We start from the raw sequence: 14,406 nt of genomic DNA, 5'->3' as shown, positions 1-14,406 counted from the left end.
TTGTGTCCCGGTGGGTGCTCGGGGAGGGGTGTTTGTGTCCCGGGGGGGGGGATTTGTGACCCTGGGCGGGGGTGTTTGTGCGCCCGGGGTGGCCGCTTGTGTCCCCGGCGGGGTGTCCCCGTCCCGGGGCGGGCGGGGGGGTGCGGCGGGCCGGGGGCGGGGCGGGGCGGGGCCGCGGCCGTGCCTATAAAGGCGGCGGGGGCGGGGGCGGCGCGTCCCCCCCCGACGGCGGCGGAGCGGCGCGGAGCGGAGCGGGCGGCGGTGCGGGCTGCGGTACCACCAGCAGCGGCGGCTCTGCGGGGCCGCGCCGGTGAGCGCCGGCCCGGGGGGCTCGGGGGCGGAACCGGGCAGGATCCGGGGGGGGCCGCAACCGCCTGACACCCCCGCTCCTCTCCCCGCAGGTCTCGGCCACCCCCCGGACTCCCCTCCGGCTCTGCCCGTCCCTCCGCCTCCCTCCCCCCCGTCCCCTTTTTTTTTTATTTTGCCGCCCCCCCCTCATTTCTCCCAGCAACGCCGCCCCCCGTTCCCCCCCGCAGCAAGATGGTGCAGAAGAAATCAGAGATCCCGGGATTCCACCGCTCCTTCAAGGTAAGGGGCTGTTCCCCGCCCCCACCGGGATGGTCTGGGGGGCTCCGGGGCCGGGGTGCCGGTAGGGCCGGGCTGCGCCCGCATCGCTACATCGCCCGCCCGGGAACGGAGGGGGCCCGGCCGCTTCCTGCCCAACCCCCGACACCCCCAAACTGAGGAGGTCCGGGGGTGCTGCCACCCAAACCGTGCGGGGGGACCCCCCTGTTCCCCCGTGCCGGAGGTCGGGGTGCTCCCGGGGATTGGGTCAGTGTCTCCCCCCCGTGCCTCGGGTGGGCGCTTGGATGCTGCAGCTCCCGCGGGGATCCCCCGTGGGTGACTTGGCTGCACTTTCCCCCCGCCCAGCTGCACCCCTTCGTCCTGGTCCGGCAGTGATGTGGGGGTGGTCTCAGGGCTCCCCAGGCCCGGCCTGGTGGGACCGTGCGAGGCTCGATGCCGCCCGCCCCGGGTGCCCTGGGCACCCCCGGGCCGGGCCCATCACCCACCCCCGTCCCACCTGCCGCTGTCACCTCGGGGGGTGCGGGGGGTCCCTGTGGTCCCGCTCCATTCGCTTCCCCCCTTCCCGAGCCGCCTCCTGGCTGTGGGTTGGGGGGTCCTTTGTTCGGTTTCGCTCCAGCTCCGGGGTGCTGGGGGGGTCCCCCTAACCCCCCCCTCATGGCGGTGACCTCCCGCTCCCGCTCGGGTGGCCTCTGGCCGGGGTTTGTGTCCCCCCGCGGTGGCTGGGGATGGAGGCGGGGGGGACACCTCGGCTGTGCTGATGGAGCCCGTGCGCAGCCTCCCATCCCCCAGACCTTTGTGTAGCAGTGCTGCGGCAGCTGGCAGGGCCCCCCGGCCCCCTATTGCCCCCCCAGTGCCCCCCGTACTTCCCCTGCCCCCCCGTACACCCCGTGCCTCTCCCCGAGGCCCCGACCCCCCCATCCTGCCGGGGCTCGTCCCGGGGGGCAGCAGCTGCGGGGCGATGCTGCGCTCCCCAAATCCAGGTTTTGAGGGGGAGGAAGGCTGGGAAAATGCAGCACAGGAGAGTTTTGGTCCCGGAGATTCAAAGTGGTGCTTGGTGGGGGGGTGATCCTGCTGTGATCCTGCCCCCCGTTCCGCTGGGGACCCCCGGCTTCCCCAGGGCTGCAGTAAACAGGCGCCTTCTGGGTGTTTCTGCCGGTGGCCGGGGTTGGCCGTGCTGGGGCTGGCAGCCGGCCCGGGCACCGGGCGGGTTTGGGAACGCCGCTGGAGCTGCCACCTCCACCCAAACAGATTTCATAATCCTGGGGAGGAGGGGGCCCTTTTGCCCCTAGCACTGCCCCATCCCAAGGGTGGCTCAGGGGAGCAGGAAGCAGAGGGTCCTCGTGTCCCTTCGGGTGTCACTGGGGTTCAGCATGGGGGAAGGAGCAGGTCCCATGCCCTCCATGGAACCCGGGGTGCAGGAGGGTTTGGAGTCAGGCCTGATCCTTCCAGGTCGGGGGTGTCCTGCAGCCCAGTGGACACGATGTCCACAGAGCAGGCTCCAGCCACTGTGACCTTGCAGGGAGCTGGGAGGACATGGAGGGGTGGCTCTGGAGCATGTCTTGCCCTGTGACTTCTCTTCCTCCCCTCCTACCTCACTGTGGTTCAGGTTTGGGTGGAGGTTTGGGGTTGGGTGGTGTGGGCGGCTGCGGTTCCTCTCATCATCCACCGTGTGCTGGCCTGGGGCTGGCTGGAGGAGTGACCCCGCAGCACCATCCCCATCAGGAGATGTGGTCAAAGCCTTCCTCCTCATCCTCTGCCTCTCCCTGGAGCTCTGCCGTGTCCCACCATGAGCTGGTTTCCCGCACCATGGGGCAGTGAGCAGAATGTGTCCCAGAGCATGCTGGGCTGTGTGTCAGGGTGGCAGCCAGTGGTGGCTGATCCAGCAGCTGCCGCCTCACTCCTGCTCTTGGTTCCCACAGGGGCAAAACCCTTTTGACCTGGAGTTCGACCAGTCCAACCACCTGGAGCCCGTCTTCAACTTCGAGTGCCCGCCCCGTCCCGGTGAGTCTGGCTGCCTCCTCACAGGGCTCCCTCCCAGCAGGGCTCCTCCCATCCTGCGCCTGGGATTTGGGCCCTGGAGGCTTTGGGGGCAGCCCTGGTGGTGCTGGGGGAGCTGTGGGTGGACAGGGATGGCTGACACTGCTGGCTTTGTTCTGGTGCAGACATGCCTTCAAGTCAGCCCATCGACATCCCTGATGCCAAGAAAAGGAACAAGAAGAAGAAGCGCTGCAGAGCCACCGACAGCTTCTCCGGCAGGTTCGAAGGTGAGCGGGGCTGCTCAGGGACCCCAGGGGCTTCCCTTGGCCTGGGGCAGGGCTGGGCCTCCTGGTGTCCCCAGGCTGTGTGCAGTGGGGCCAGCAGCTCAGGTGACCTCTCCCCTGCCAGATGTTTACCAGCTGCAGGAGGAGGTGCTGGGAGAAGGGGCCCACGCCAGAGTTCAGTCCTGCGTGAACCTCATCACCAACAAGGAGTACGCGGTGAAGGTAAAGCTCCACTGCTGGGGTTGCAGGGCCGCCCTCCTCCCACCCCCTGCCTCAGTTCCATTCCTGCCCTCCACGCCTGGGGCTCTCCCAGCTCCCAGGACCATTCGGTGCTGGCCCAGGACTGCGGCTCTGTGGGCTGGAGGAAAGGGAGAGGGGCGGGGATGTGGCAGCACTGGGCTGTGGTGGTGGCACACACACCGACCTCTGCCACCACCCAGCTCGGGCTCCTCAGTGAGCCCCCTCAGCCACGCTCCTCTCTGTCAATGAGGGCAGGCCAGAGACTAAATTAATACTTGGGATGTGTCTGGGGATTTGGGGTAGGGTGGTCACCTCCTGCTCAGTCCAGGGAGGTGTCTCTCATGCAGGTGCTGGAGGGGGTTGGGGTGAACTTTTGGGGTCAGTGATGGTGGTCCCGTGGCCCTGCACCCCACAGACTCCAAGCCATGGCATGGGGGCTCCAGGATGGGCCCTGTGTCAAAAAGCAGCCGAATGCTGGGGGAGCTTTGCCTCCCCCATCACTCCATAGGGGCCTTTGGGTGCCCCAGAGGAGAAGCTGAGGCAGCAGGGAGGGCTGTGGTAGTGGAGTCCTCTGTTTGCCCCAAAGGGCGATGACAGCACCCATCTGCCCTCCCCACCATGTGGGGTGTCCCCCTGTCCACCCTTGGCACGGCCAGCGAGCCCCGCTGTGCCAGTGCCCAGTGGGGCATAGGGCCCTTTGCTGCGCCGCTGCTCCGGTGTCACGTGGAGCTCTGCTGGCCCCGGCCCCGGAGGGAGCGGCTTGGCACGGCCGCTGCCGCTTGGCACCAGCGCCGGGAACAGCCCGTTCTGCTGCCGGAGCCCCGCCCGGCCCCGCGGGTCCCCGAGCTGGAGGGGTAGGGGTGCCCCGGCCCCTCCCTGGCAGCGCTCAGCCTCCCCCTCTTTGCCTTCCAGATCATCGAGAAGCGCCTGGGACACATCCGGAGCAGGGTTTTCCGGGAGGTGGAGATGCTCTATCAGTGCCAGGGACACAGGTACGGGGGGGCATCCACACCGGGAGTGGGCTGGGACCCGGCTGATGCTGGTGACACCCATGGGCCGCAGCCAGGCCGCCCTCTGCCCCACGCTCCCTCCCCCTGACCCCCTGGCCGCGGTGGAGCACCCACAGGGGACGCTCAGTGGTTTGCCATGACGACAGGGCCCCGGTGGCCAAGTTGGAGCCGAGCCGAGCCCCTGCTGCTGAGCGGGGCTGTGCGTGGGGCAGGCCAGGAGGGGCTGTGAGCAATTAGGGAGGAGCGGAGCCGGGTGCTGCAAGCCCCTCTCCCTGCTGGAATTCGGCCAGGGGGGCCCTGGCCGTGTGGTTTCAATCACTGCAAGCCCAGCTTTCCCATCCCACATCCCTCCCGGGGTCTTGTGCTGGATGGGGCTGTGGGGGGGACCCCAGGAGGTGTTTGGGGGGATGCTGGACTGATGCCATGGTCCCTGCAGAAACGTCCTGGAGCTGATTGAGTTCTTCGAGGAGGAGGAGAGGTTCTACCTGGTGTTTGAGAAGATGAGGGGAGGTGAGTGCAGCCCTGGGGGGGAGGAAGGGGGGGGAGCTGGGGCAGCAGGACCCCCCCACGAGCCCCAGCTCTGCTCTCACCTGGCCACAGGCTCCATCCTGACCCACATCCACCGGAGACGCCACTTCAACGAGCTGGAGGCCAGCGTGGTGGTGCAGGATATCGCCAGCGCCCTGCACTTTCTGCACAACAAAGGTGAGCTGGGACGCCCCAGGTGCCACCGAGGACACCCTGGGGTGTGCTGGGCCCTCCCAGGGGTGTCACTGCCTCCCCCCATCCTCCTGCCCAGGGGACAGTGCCCGTCCCAGCATGCAGGGTCAGGCCCAGCTGCATCACAAGGGTTTTTGTGGTGCAGATCCTGTTCCTCCAGTTTGGTTGGGATTCGGGGCCAGCAGCGAATGTTGCCTTTTGCCAGGGCGCAGGCAGTGATTTGGGATGGGGAGGGAGGGGTCCCTGTGCCACCCCCAGACTTTACACTATAGCAGTCTTGTAGGAGGGGGATTTTTACCCTCATTGGCTCTTTTGCCCCCAGGGATTGCACACAGGGATCTGAAACCAGAAAATATCCTGTGTGAGAGCCCAGACCAGGTGAGCGGGGAGCAGCCAGGGTGGGTGCAGGGTGTGCTGCCTGGGGGTGGGGGGGTGATTCCTCAGGTGGGGGGTGCAGGAGGGTCCTGCCAGGGACACATGCATACACACACCAGGTCCTGCCAGGGACACATACACACGCAGCAAGTCCTGCCAGGGACACACACGCCCCCCATATGCCACGGCACAGCGTGGTGTGAAGCATGACACAACCTGGCATTGAGCAGCTGTGCTCTGAAAACACGGCCATGGTCCCCGGGGGGCTGCTGGCTGTGCTTCCTGCAGGATGCCGCGGGGGTCACCGACCACTCCTTCCCCTCTCTCCCCAGGTCTCCCCAGTGAAGATCTGCGACTTTGACCTGGGAAGTGGCATCAAACTGAACGGCGACTGCTCCCCCATCTCCACTCCGGAGCTGCTCACCCCGGTAAGCGTGTGAGCCCCTCACACTGTGGGGTCCCCGGGGACCCCCCAGCTGCCTTGCAGCCTCCAGGAGCAGGGCTATGCATGGACACCCCCCTGCTCATCGCTGCTGTCGCTGATGCTGCGCGTCCCCTGTCCCCCCCCGCCGTGGCAGGCGAGATGCGGTTACATAACGCGGGGGGGCCGGGGGCTGGCGCAGCGCCCGGGCTGCCGTGAGCCTTAGCAACAGCCCGAGCGCCGCGGCGGCTGCGCCGAGCCTGCCGGGAGAACTGGGTCAGCACCGGGCTGGGGGGCCCGTGGTTCCCCGGCTCGTGGGCGAGGGAGAGGGGCCGAGCCTCCGTGCTGCGGGAGTGCGGTGCAGCCCGAGAGCTCCCGGGTGTCCCCGTGTCGCACAGATGCCATCTCCTGCAGAAAGCCGCGCTCCCCTTATCGCCAGCCGCAGGTGCCCCCCGTGCAGGGTATCGCCCTGCACCCCGGTTTTTGGGGTGCGAACGTGCCGGGGAGGGCGGAGCCGAGCCCGTGCAGGGTGCCCAACAGCAGGGGCGGCGGCCAGGACACCCCAGCCCCCTCCTTCCTCCGCGTCCGCCTCCTCCCGGGGCGGATCCGAGTTCCTGGGGTGTCCCGAGTTCCCCCTTCTCAGCCCATGGGGGCGGAGCGGGACGGGCGCTCCATTCCCGCCGGGATCGGGCCGGGGGAGTTGTTTTCCTGCGGTGGCATCAGCTGCTGGGGCCGGAGAGGCCCCTCGTCAGGAGGCCTCTCTCGTTACGGGGCGATTATCTGCTGGCTGCAGCTCTTTTCTCCCCTGGTCACGGGGCCTGTGTGGGCTGCGGGTCATGTGCTGGAAAGCCCCAGAGTCCCTGGAGCGATAGGGGAATGGGGCCGCTGCCTCTGCCTCTCCCTGCACAGGGTTAACTCCTCCCGCCCCGGATCCTGCGCGGCAGCTCCGCCTCTGCCGGCCCGGCGAACAGGCACGGTCAGGCGGAGGAACAGGCACAGCAGGCTCGTCCCACCGTGTCCCGTGGCCGCTCCCAGGCGTTGGGGCTGTCCCGCTGAGCCGGTTGGGTGGTGACAATGCTGTGGGTCCTGTGGGTCCGGCTGTGCTGCGCCGTGGGGACTGCACCCTTTAGGCTTTATTTTTTTTTTCCTTCGGGGTGACAGCTGCTGTTGAGTGATCCCAGAGAGGCGGTTCTGTGGCATCCTCAGTGGTGGGAAACCCAGCAGGGTGATGTGGCAGGAGCAGACCTGGGGAGCAGCCATGTCTGCACCTTCCATTCAGAGGTGCAGCCCCGGAGATCTGGCAGGACCCTCCCAGTCCCCCCTGCCCCATCAGTCCCCACCCTTGGGGCTCACCCTGCCTGTCCCTGCAGTGTGGCTCAGCCGAGTACATGGCCCCAGAGGTGGTGGAAGCATTCAACGAGGAGGCCTCAATCTACGACAAGCGCTGTGACCTGTGGAGCCTGGGTGTCATCCTGTACATCATGCTGAGCGGGTACCCTCCCTTTGTGGGCCACTGCGGCTCTGACTGCGGCTGGGACCGGGGTGAGGCGTGCCACACCTGCCAGGTGCGTGGGGGACCCCAGCAGCACACAAACCCACCCCCGGTTTGGCTGCAGCACTTCTGGCTGAGGCCCTGTTATTTCTCCCCCTGCTCAGAACATGCTCTTTGAGAGCATCCAGGAGGGGAAGTATGAGTTTCCTGACAAGGACTGGGCGCACATCTCCTTTGGAGCCAAAGACCTCATTTCCAAGCTGCTGGTGAGAGATGCCAAGAAGCGGCTCAGCGCAGCCCAGGTCCTGGAGCACCCCTGGGTGCAGGGGGTGAGTGTTGATGTCCCCTCCCCACTCTCTGCTTCCAAAAGCCGGGGTGGGGAACACCTGTCTGCACAATCCTGGCTCTGACTGGCTGCATTTTGTTGCAGTGTGCCCCGGACAATACCCTGCCAACACCCATCATCCTGCAGAGGTGAGTGTGGGTTCCAGCCCCCTGAATCCTGACTCCACTCCTCAGCACTACTGTCTGTTCCTTCTGCTTTTTGGGGACTCTGCCATGACTCTGTGTCTGGGCAGCCCTGCCAGTTTGGGTTTGGGTTTTTGGTGTCTGACCAGTCTGGCATGGCTGGCATGTGAGGAGGGGACACCTGGATATTTGATCCCGACCTCCCTCCAGCCCCCCACACCCACCCTGAGCCCGTGCCTCCCCTGCAGGAACAGCAGTGCCAAAGAGCTCACCTCCTTTGCTGCTGAGGCCATTGCTGTCAACCGCCAGCTGACACGGCATGATGAGGACGAGGAGGAAGAGGCGGAGGAGGAAGCACGACCCATCATCATCAAAGCTACCTCACGGGCCATGCAGCTCTCCCCCCCCTCTGAGTCCAAGCTGGCCAAGCGGCGGCAGAAGAGCAGCCTGGCCAAGGCAGTGGCCTCTGGGCAGCACCTGGTGGCCCCGCTGGTCCTGGTGGCCGACCAAGCCTGAGTGGTGCCCCTCACACCTGCTGTACCCCATATCCCCCCTTCTCCTCCTTTCTTTCTTCCCCTTTCCCTCCCTGACCCCACCATTTCTGGCTAGTGACAAGATCAGGACTCGTCCCTGTGGCTGGTTTCCAAGGTTTTGCTGATCTTGTAGGTCTGGGGGTGGGAGGGTTTGTTTAAGATCTTTTTTTTTAAAGGTATTAAATCAAGTGTGAGGTTGCTTCACCCAGGGCACACTCAAGGACATCTGACAGACACATGGACTTTTGTTTCCCGGCTTTTGGTTTCTCCTCTGACTTTTTTTCCCCTCCCTGACACCAAAGGACTCTTTGTATCCGCGGCTGCTTTGACGATTTCAGCTCATTTCATACTGTGAACAAAAGACCCTCGGTCGCGTTTTCAACAACGGGAGTTGCGTTTTAACCTCGTTCCTCCCCTCAGAGCTGCAGGTTTCTCTCCGATGTTGGGGTAGATCCCACAAAAACCCCTTCCTGGGGGTCTGGGAGGCACCTCCCGGGTGTGGGAGGTGTGGGGAGCCCCTCTGTCCTGTGCTTGGGGGTGTCCCCAGCTCAGCTCCAGGGGGACGCAGTGCAGGGAACAGCTCGGGCTGGGGAGAGACGGTGCCAGCAAGGGAGCAGCGTCCAACCCACCTTCTCTCCTCGGCATCCTGCTTCCAGAATAAGCTATTCACCCCTTTTCTTTTTGCCCTTTTTTTTTTCCTTTCCTTTTTAATTACTGTTGGTTTTAAACTGCCAGCTGTGCTTCTCTACAGGGCACAGAGAGATGTCTTCCTTTCCTCCCACGCTCCAGCTGGCGGCTCCCTGGGGATGCATGGGCATCCAGGGCTGGGCTCTTGTGCCAGGTCAGGTGTTGCACCCTGGGTTTTGGAAGGGCTGGTGACTGTGCCCCTGGGGAAGTGCATGGGGGATGAGGTGTTCAGGGTGGCCAGAGCAGCCAGAAACACTCTCTGGGAATTGTGTGCTCTGTGGAAAGCAAGGACCCCCTTAAAGAGCATCAGGACCTGCTGCAGGACAGTGAGACCTGCCGTGGCTTCAGGCTGGCCCTGAGGCTGCTGTGGCAGGAGGGTCAGGGGGCACAGAGGGTGCCCAATGCCCCGAGGGTGCAGTGGGTGAGCAGTCAGGCTGCTGGCAGCGCCCAAAGGCTAGGGCATGGGGGAGCAGCCTGGGGACAGCTCGGGATGTGGGACTGGAAGGTTTGGGGTCAGAGCAGCAGGGTGTTCAGCAGGGAGAGCGCTGGTGTGGGTGGTCATGCAGGTTCATCCGTGGTCACGTGTGTTCAGCCATGCATGGTGTTGTCCTTTCCCTTGGAGTTTGCTTCAGGGTGGGAAGGACTCAGGATGCTGAGTTGGAGCGAGGCCCTTGGCTGGTTTCTGGGTCTGTCCAGGGGAGCAGGGCCTGTGCTCGGGGCCAGACCGGCCTCCAGACTCTCCTGACACCCCCAGCTCCCTGCCACAGGCACTGCTTGGGGTTGTGCCACCAAGCTGCACCTGCTGCCAGCCCCCATCCCACTGGGAGGGCAGTGCCCCCTTCATAGCCTCCGCCTGTCCCTTCTGACTCAGTGCTTTGAGCTTTATATTTTGCAAAAGCAGCCTCGGCCTGTTGTGTGCACAGGTGAGGGTTTGGGAGCTCTGAGCTGAGGAACAGACTTCCCTGGGTCTTCAGCTGAAGACAGTCGCTGTCTCTGGAAAAAAAAAAAAAGAAAAGAAAGTTCTCCTTTTTATTTTAAGACTGCTGACAGCAATACTATGCAATATATGTTGTTTTTTGTTTCAGGGAGGTGTGTGTGTTATCTTGGAAGATGATGATCTCGGGTGTTGATGGAGTTTAGGGCGCAGGGGCTATCTTCTCTTACCCTTCCCAGCCTTTCTGCTGACCCAGGGGGGCTGGGGAGGGTGACTCCATCCCCATCCCACCCCCAAAACTGCCTCGCACTTGTGATCTCCCTCTCCCCTGTGTGTCCCCAATCCCACTGTGCTGGGTGGGGAGGAGCAAGGCAGTAGTGAGGGAGACCCTCCCTCCCCGCAGGCACCAGGACACCCTGGAGAGGCCTCCTTTAACAGAAAGAAAAAAAATCCATCTTGATTGTACATTGTTACTTTTTATAGCTTATTTTGTTTTATCAGTTGTAGATAATTCCTTGTTGTCTTATATTAAGAAATACTTGAATGATGTACAGTACGCGATGCCTTGAGCTGGTATTGTGAAGCTATCGTTGATGCTGCACGCTGCAGCCTTTTTTTAAAAAACACAAAAATCATGGGAAGGGGATGGCAGGGGGATGTCTCGAAAATTTATCTGTCCCCGTGCTGCTTTTGTTGGCAAACTGAGTTTCCCCTTTTCCCCCCACGCATAAGAGCAATCTCTTTTCTATCTCTAATATAAAAAGTACCCCACACACTCTGGGGAAGGCCTGGGTGACCCTGCCTGTGTCCCGTGGGTGTCCTCGGCCAGGGATGTGCAGCCAGAAGATGCTGTGGGAGTTTGTGGGACTTGGAGGATGTGCTGGGGGCATCTGAGCTCAGCCTGGGCTCAGCTTTGCATTTTGGGTGGGGTTTGGTGTGGACCCGACGCTCCCGGCGTGGTACTGGGGGGTGACCCAAGGCCAGCTCTGTGCATTGGTAGAGAATCTCTAAATGCCTCTAGAGCTAGGATGGACTGGAAAACCTCCAGCCTGGCTGGTGGCAGCACTGGGCACCCATAGGTGCCCAGCAGGGCATGGCTGGGGACACCCTTGTGCCAGGGCCAGACATCCCCTCCCCACTGCCAGCACCTCTCCCGGGGCGGTTTCCAGACAGATGCTCCCGTGGTCCAGCACCAGCGACTCCCTCTCGCCAGCACCCTTCTTCCTCCTCTTCCTCTTTCCAAACTTTCCCCCCCATAGAGCATCTATCTTGGAAACCAACTTCAAAAATATTTTTTTTTTTAAGCTGGAAATGTTAAGTGTTTTTGCTTCCTCTCCTTCCCCCCCACCCTTCCTCCAGCCAACTAACTCGACTTAGAACTGGTTAGAAATGTTTACTGTGAAGCTAACTCTTTTTTATCAAACCAGGAGAAACTGTCTCCACTTTACAATTGATGAAGACTGCCAAAGCTGGTTCAACAAGAGTCACGTTAGCGCACTGTTGGTTTGTGCAACAGCGGCCTCTCCTCAGGGGCTGGCTGGGAAATAAAAATGAAAATATTAAAAAAAAAAGACAAAAAAACAAAAACAAAAAAAAGAAAAAAAAAAAAACAAACACACAAAAAGAAGCACTTTACTGTATGTACCAGGTGATCTGATACAGCTGAATTGAAGTTTTCCTTTATAACAATTGTTGATGCCAGAATTTTGTATTCTGTTTTGTAAGAATTTAATAAAAATGCATTGAGACCTATATGGTGGGTAGGTGGCTGTGGCAGGTGGGGCATGTTGGATGGGGGTGTTGGGGAATTGGGTGGCACTCTGTCCAGGGGCTCCTCTCCTCATAATCCTTCCCAGCTCACTTGTTCCTTCCCAGCCTGTTGCTGGCCCAGAGGGGCTGGGAGTGTGGCTGGGGTGGGAGGCCAGGAATAGGGGCTGGCAGTGGCTCAGGCCCTGACTCACTTGTCCCAGCGGGATGGTGTGATCCTCTCAATCCCAATGGGAGCTGGAGGTCACAGGGCAGGGCTCTGCTCCCTGCCAGCTGCACCCCGTGGCCTTGGAACTGCCCTGCCACCCCCAGAGACACTCCTGGCACATCCCCCCCTCACCCCTCCATGGGTCAGGGGCCAGAGGGGGACACTGAAGCAAGAGGAAAGTGTGGTGGGAATAGGGAAGGCAGTGGGGACTGGAGGCTTGGGATCAGGGTGTGGGGAAAAGGCTGTAGCAGCCCAGCTGAGCTTTCTTACATGGACAAGGCAAGACCTTGTGGAACTTAAAATAAAAATTTAAAATCCTGACTTCTCCAGCCCTGCTGCTAGGCTGGGGGATGGAGCTATAGCCTCTGGATGCTATTGCCATGGTGCTGCTGTGCTGGCAGAACCCCATCCACGGCACCCCAGGTTTGGGGAATGGGCTGTGGGCTCTGCCATGGACCAGCTGCTGCTCTGAGCTGAGAGAGACACACTGCAACACTGCTGAGAATCCAGGCTCACTGTTTGGTAAATGCTGCAGCTGCTTTTGCAGTGTCTGGATCAGGATAGGATGGCCCCAGAAGTCTCCCTTCCCTGGCTGTTCCAGGATGGCAGGTGGTGAGAACAGAGCTGGGGTTCCCTCTGTGCTGAGGATGAAGAGCATGTGCCATCCTATGGTGCTGCTCCTGCCTCTGTTGAACAAAGCCACTGCTCCCTCCTGAGCCTGGGGCCACCAGCTGGTGACCCTGGACATTTTAGGAGCATCCAGCTCTCGGCTCTTCTTCCTCTCTTGCATGTTGTTTCACTGTCATTGGGCCCTCAGCTGTGTGCTTCAAAAATCTTTCTTCTTCTGCCTTTTGCTCAAGAGGTGTCCTGCAGACAATCTTTCCAAGATTCCAGCTGGATCCCAGACAGATGTGTCAAAGGCAGCTTTGCTGCAGATGCTGGTTTAACTTTAAATCTCTGAAATTCCTTCACATGGTCCCTCTTCTCCCCCTTCCCCAGTTTCCCCACCCCAGAAAGCGCCTGACAGTTGGAAACCACTCCTGAGCACGTGCAGAGAAGGGCAGCTCTGAAAATAACCCAGCGCTGGGTTAAAATAACCTGTGCTGCTCTGGTGCCTGAGCATCAGCCCAAAATAGGCTTCGCCGGGATAAGGGCGCTATAAATACCCTGGTGTGGATTTGCATTGGAGAAAAGCCCCGCAGCAGGAGCAGCGCCCACGCTGGCCCAGAGGGAAGGGACCTCTGCGGAGCCACCGGGGTGGCCTGGCTGACGCAGGGGGTCAGCCAGGCTTTGGGTGACGTGGTGGCTTTGTGCCAGTCCGCCTGTCTTCGGGATTTAACGGAGCCAGCAGGTCATGGTTGGATCTGAGTGGTCGCAGCGCTGGGGTGGCTGGTCGGGTCACATCTGGCTTCAGCCCAGGGTACTGAAGCACCTGGGCAGGAGCAAAGATGAAGTGTCCTCAGTATTTTGGTTCTGAGCCCAGCTCTGCTGGTGACAAATGATGACCTGGGTGATTAGCCAACATTTTGATTCAACATCTGCCCAAAAAACCACCCTGGAGTGAGTAACATGCATTCCCTCAGACCAGACTGCTCTCCTGAACGGTCAGTGAACCTCAAACTTGCACTGTGCAATGCAGAGTGGAAGGTGTGAAGCATGTTTTGATGCAAAACAGCTGCTTTGCATTCAGAAAATATTTAATTTTCCTTTTCGTGCTTTTAAAGTGTTTTCTGGGATGAGGCAGAGAAGGAAAGAACTCCTGTGCATTTTGCAGAGTCACGTCTCCTATCATGGAAACCCAATCAAGTCATCTGGGGTGGTTTTTTGGTAGGATGTGCCATTTTAGTGTGGTTTTGACTGGTGTGTACAGGTTCTCCCTCTGAAGTCATCTCAGGGAGTGACTGATGTGCTCCCCAGCAGAGCACAGTACACAGGTCTGGCCCTGCCTGTGTTTCCTGTGGCTGCTCCCTCTGCACCAGGAGCCTCAGTGGTACCAGCACAGCATGGCATGTCTCTTTCCTTCACTGTCTGGAAAAGGCTTTGGTCAGCCTTGTTTGTGGTTTTGGATGGTGAAGTGTGAATTTTGGAGAGCCATGGGGTGCAGGTCTGGCTTTCCCACAGGATTCCAGCTCCAGGTGGAATTGCATGGGCAATGGAAGCTGTGGTCAGTGAGTGGGAGCAGAGCAGGGTCAAGTTTTCCCAAAACCCAGGAGAGCTGTGCCCATGGCTGGAGTGGCCCTGGGCCTTGTGAGTCACATTCTCACCTTGCTGGAGGTTTAGATCAGGGTTTTGTGCTAAGGCACAGGGTTTGGCAGGTTCCACTTTGCCCTCCTCTGGCTCACTCGCAGGATGTCTCTGTCTTTGCCATGCAGTCTTCCTTGGAGCTTCCTACATCCTAAAATGCCTCCTTTGAGGTGAGCTGCTCAGCCAGGGAAGAGCTGCATCTGCCTGGATTTTGCTTGGAACACATATTTCCAGCTTTTGCTTGGAGCACACATTCTAAATGTTTTTTTCTGCCTCCATTAGGTGAAGAAAAGGCCAGATGTTCTCTGCTATCCAACTCTGAGCACTCTGGTCCCACTGTTTTCATTCCAGCTGCTCGTAGCCTTCATGTCCAGCCCTGGATGGGGTCAGCCTTCATCCTACCAGCTGAACCCTAGCTGTGATTTCCCTGCCCAGAGTTACTGCTGGGATGAGGCTTTTGT

General features: G+C 60.9%; 1 protein-coding gene across 1 annotated transcript; it reads left to right on the top strand.

Moving 5' to 3' along the window:
* The first annotated feature begins 225 nt into the window (after nucleotides 1–225).
* MKNK2 (MAPK interacting serine/threonine kinase 2) lies at nucleotides 226–11,478 on the top strand. The gene is made up of 14 exons (XM_084221300.1): nucleotides 226–310; nucleotides 402–588; nucleotides 2,505–2,586; nucleotides 2,748–2,849; nucleotides 2,971–3,068; nucleotides 3,999–4,078; nucleotides 4,533–4,606; nucleotides 4,697–4,801; nucleotides 5,139–5,194; nucleotides 5,524–5,619; nucleotides 6,983–7,177; nucleotides 7,269–7,433; nucleotides 7,535–7,578; nucleotides 7,821–11,478. Exons 2-14 carry the CDS (start codon nucleotides 541–543, stop codon nucleotides 8,086–8,088), a joined length of 1,413 nt encoding a protein of 470 aa, XP_084077426.1. The 5' UTR covers nucleotides 226–310; nucleotides 402–540; the 3' UTR covers nucleotides 8,089–11,478.
* Nucleotides 11,479–14,406: the final 2,928 nt, after the last annotated feature.

Source organism: Fringilla coelebs, assembly GCF_963513975.1.
Source record: "Fringilla coelebs genome assembly, chromosome: 24".
NCBI classification, from domain to species: Eukaryota; Metazoa; Chordata; class Aves; order Passeriformes; family Fringillidae; genus Fringilla; species Fringilla coelebs.
This window is presented reverse-complemented; position numbering and strand designations above follow the sequence as displayed.

What these genes read in the sequence shown, in the direction of transcription:
- MKNK2 (XM_084221300.1), top strand. Translation starts at nt 541, where the DNA reads ATGGTGCAGAAGAAATCAGAGATCCCGGGATTCCACCGCTCCTTCAAG. An exon ending in ACAAGGAGTACGCGGTGAAG is followed by an intron (nt 3,069 to 3,998) that starts GTAAAGCTCCAC and finishes TTTGCCTTCCAG; the next exon opens with ATCATCGAGAAGCGCCTGGG. An exon ending in CTCCGGAGCTGCTCACCCCG is followed by an intron (nt 5,620 to 6,982) that starts GTAAGCGTGTGA and finishes CTGTCCCTGCAG; the next exon opens with TGTGGCTCAGCCGAGTACAT.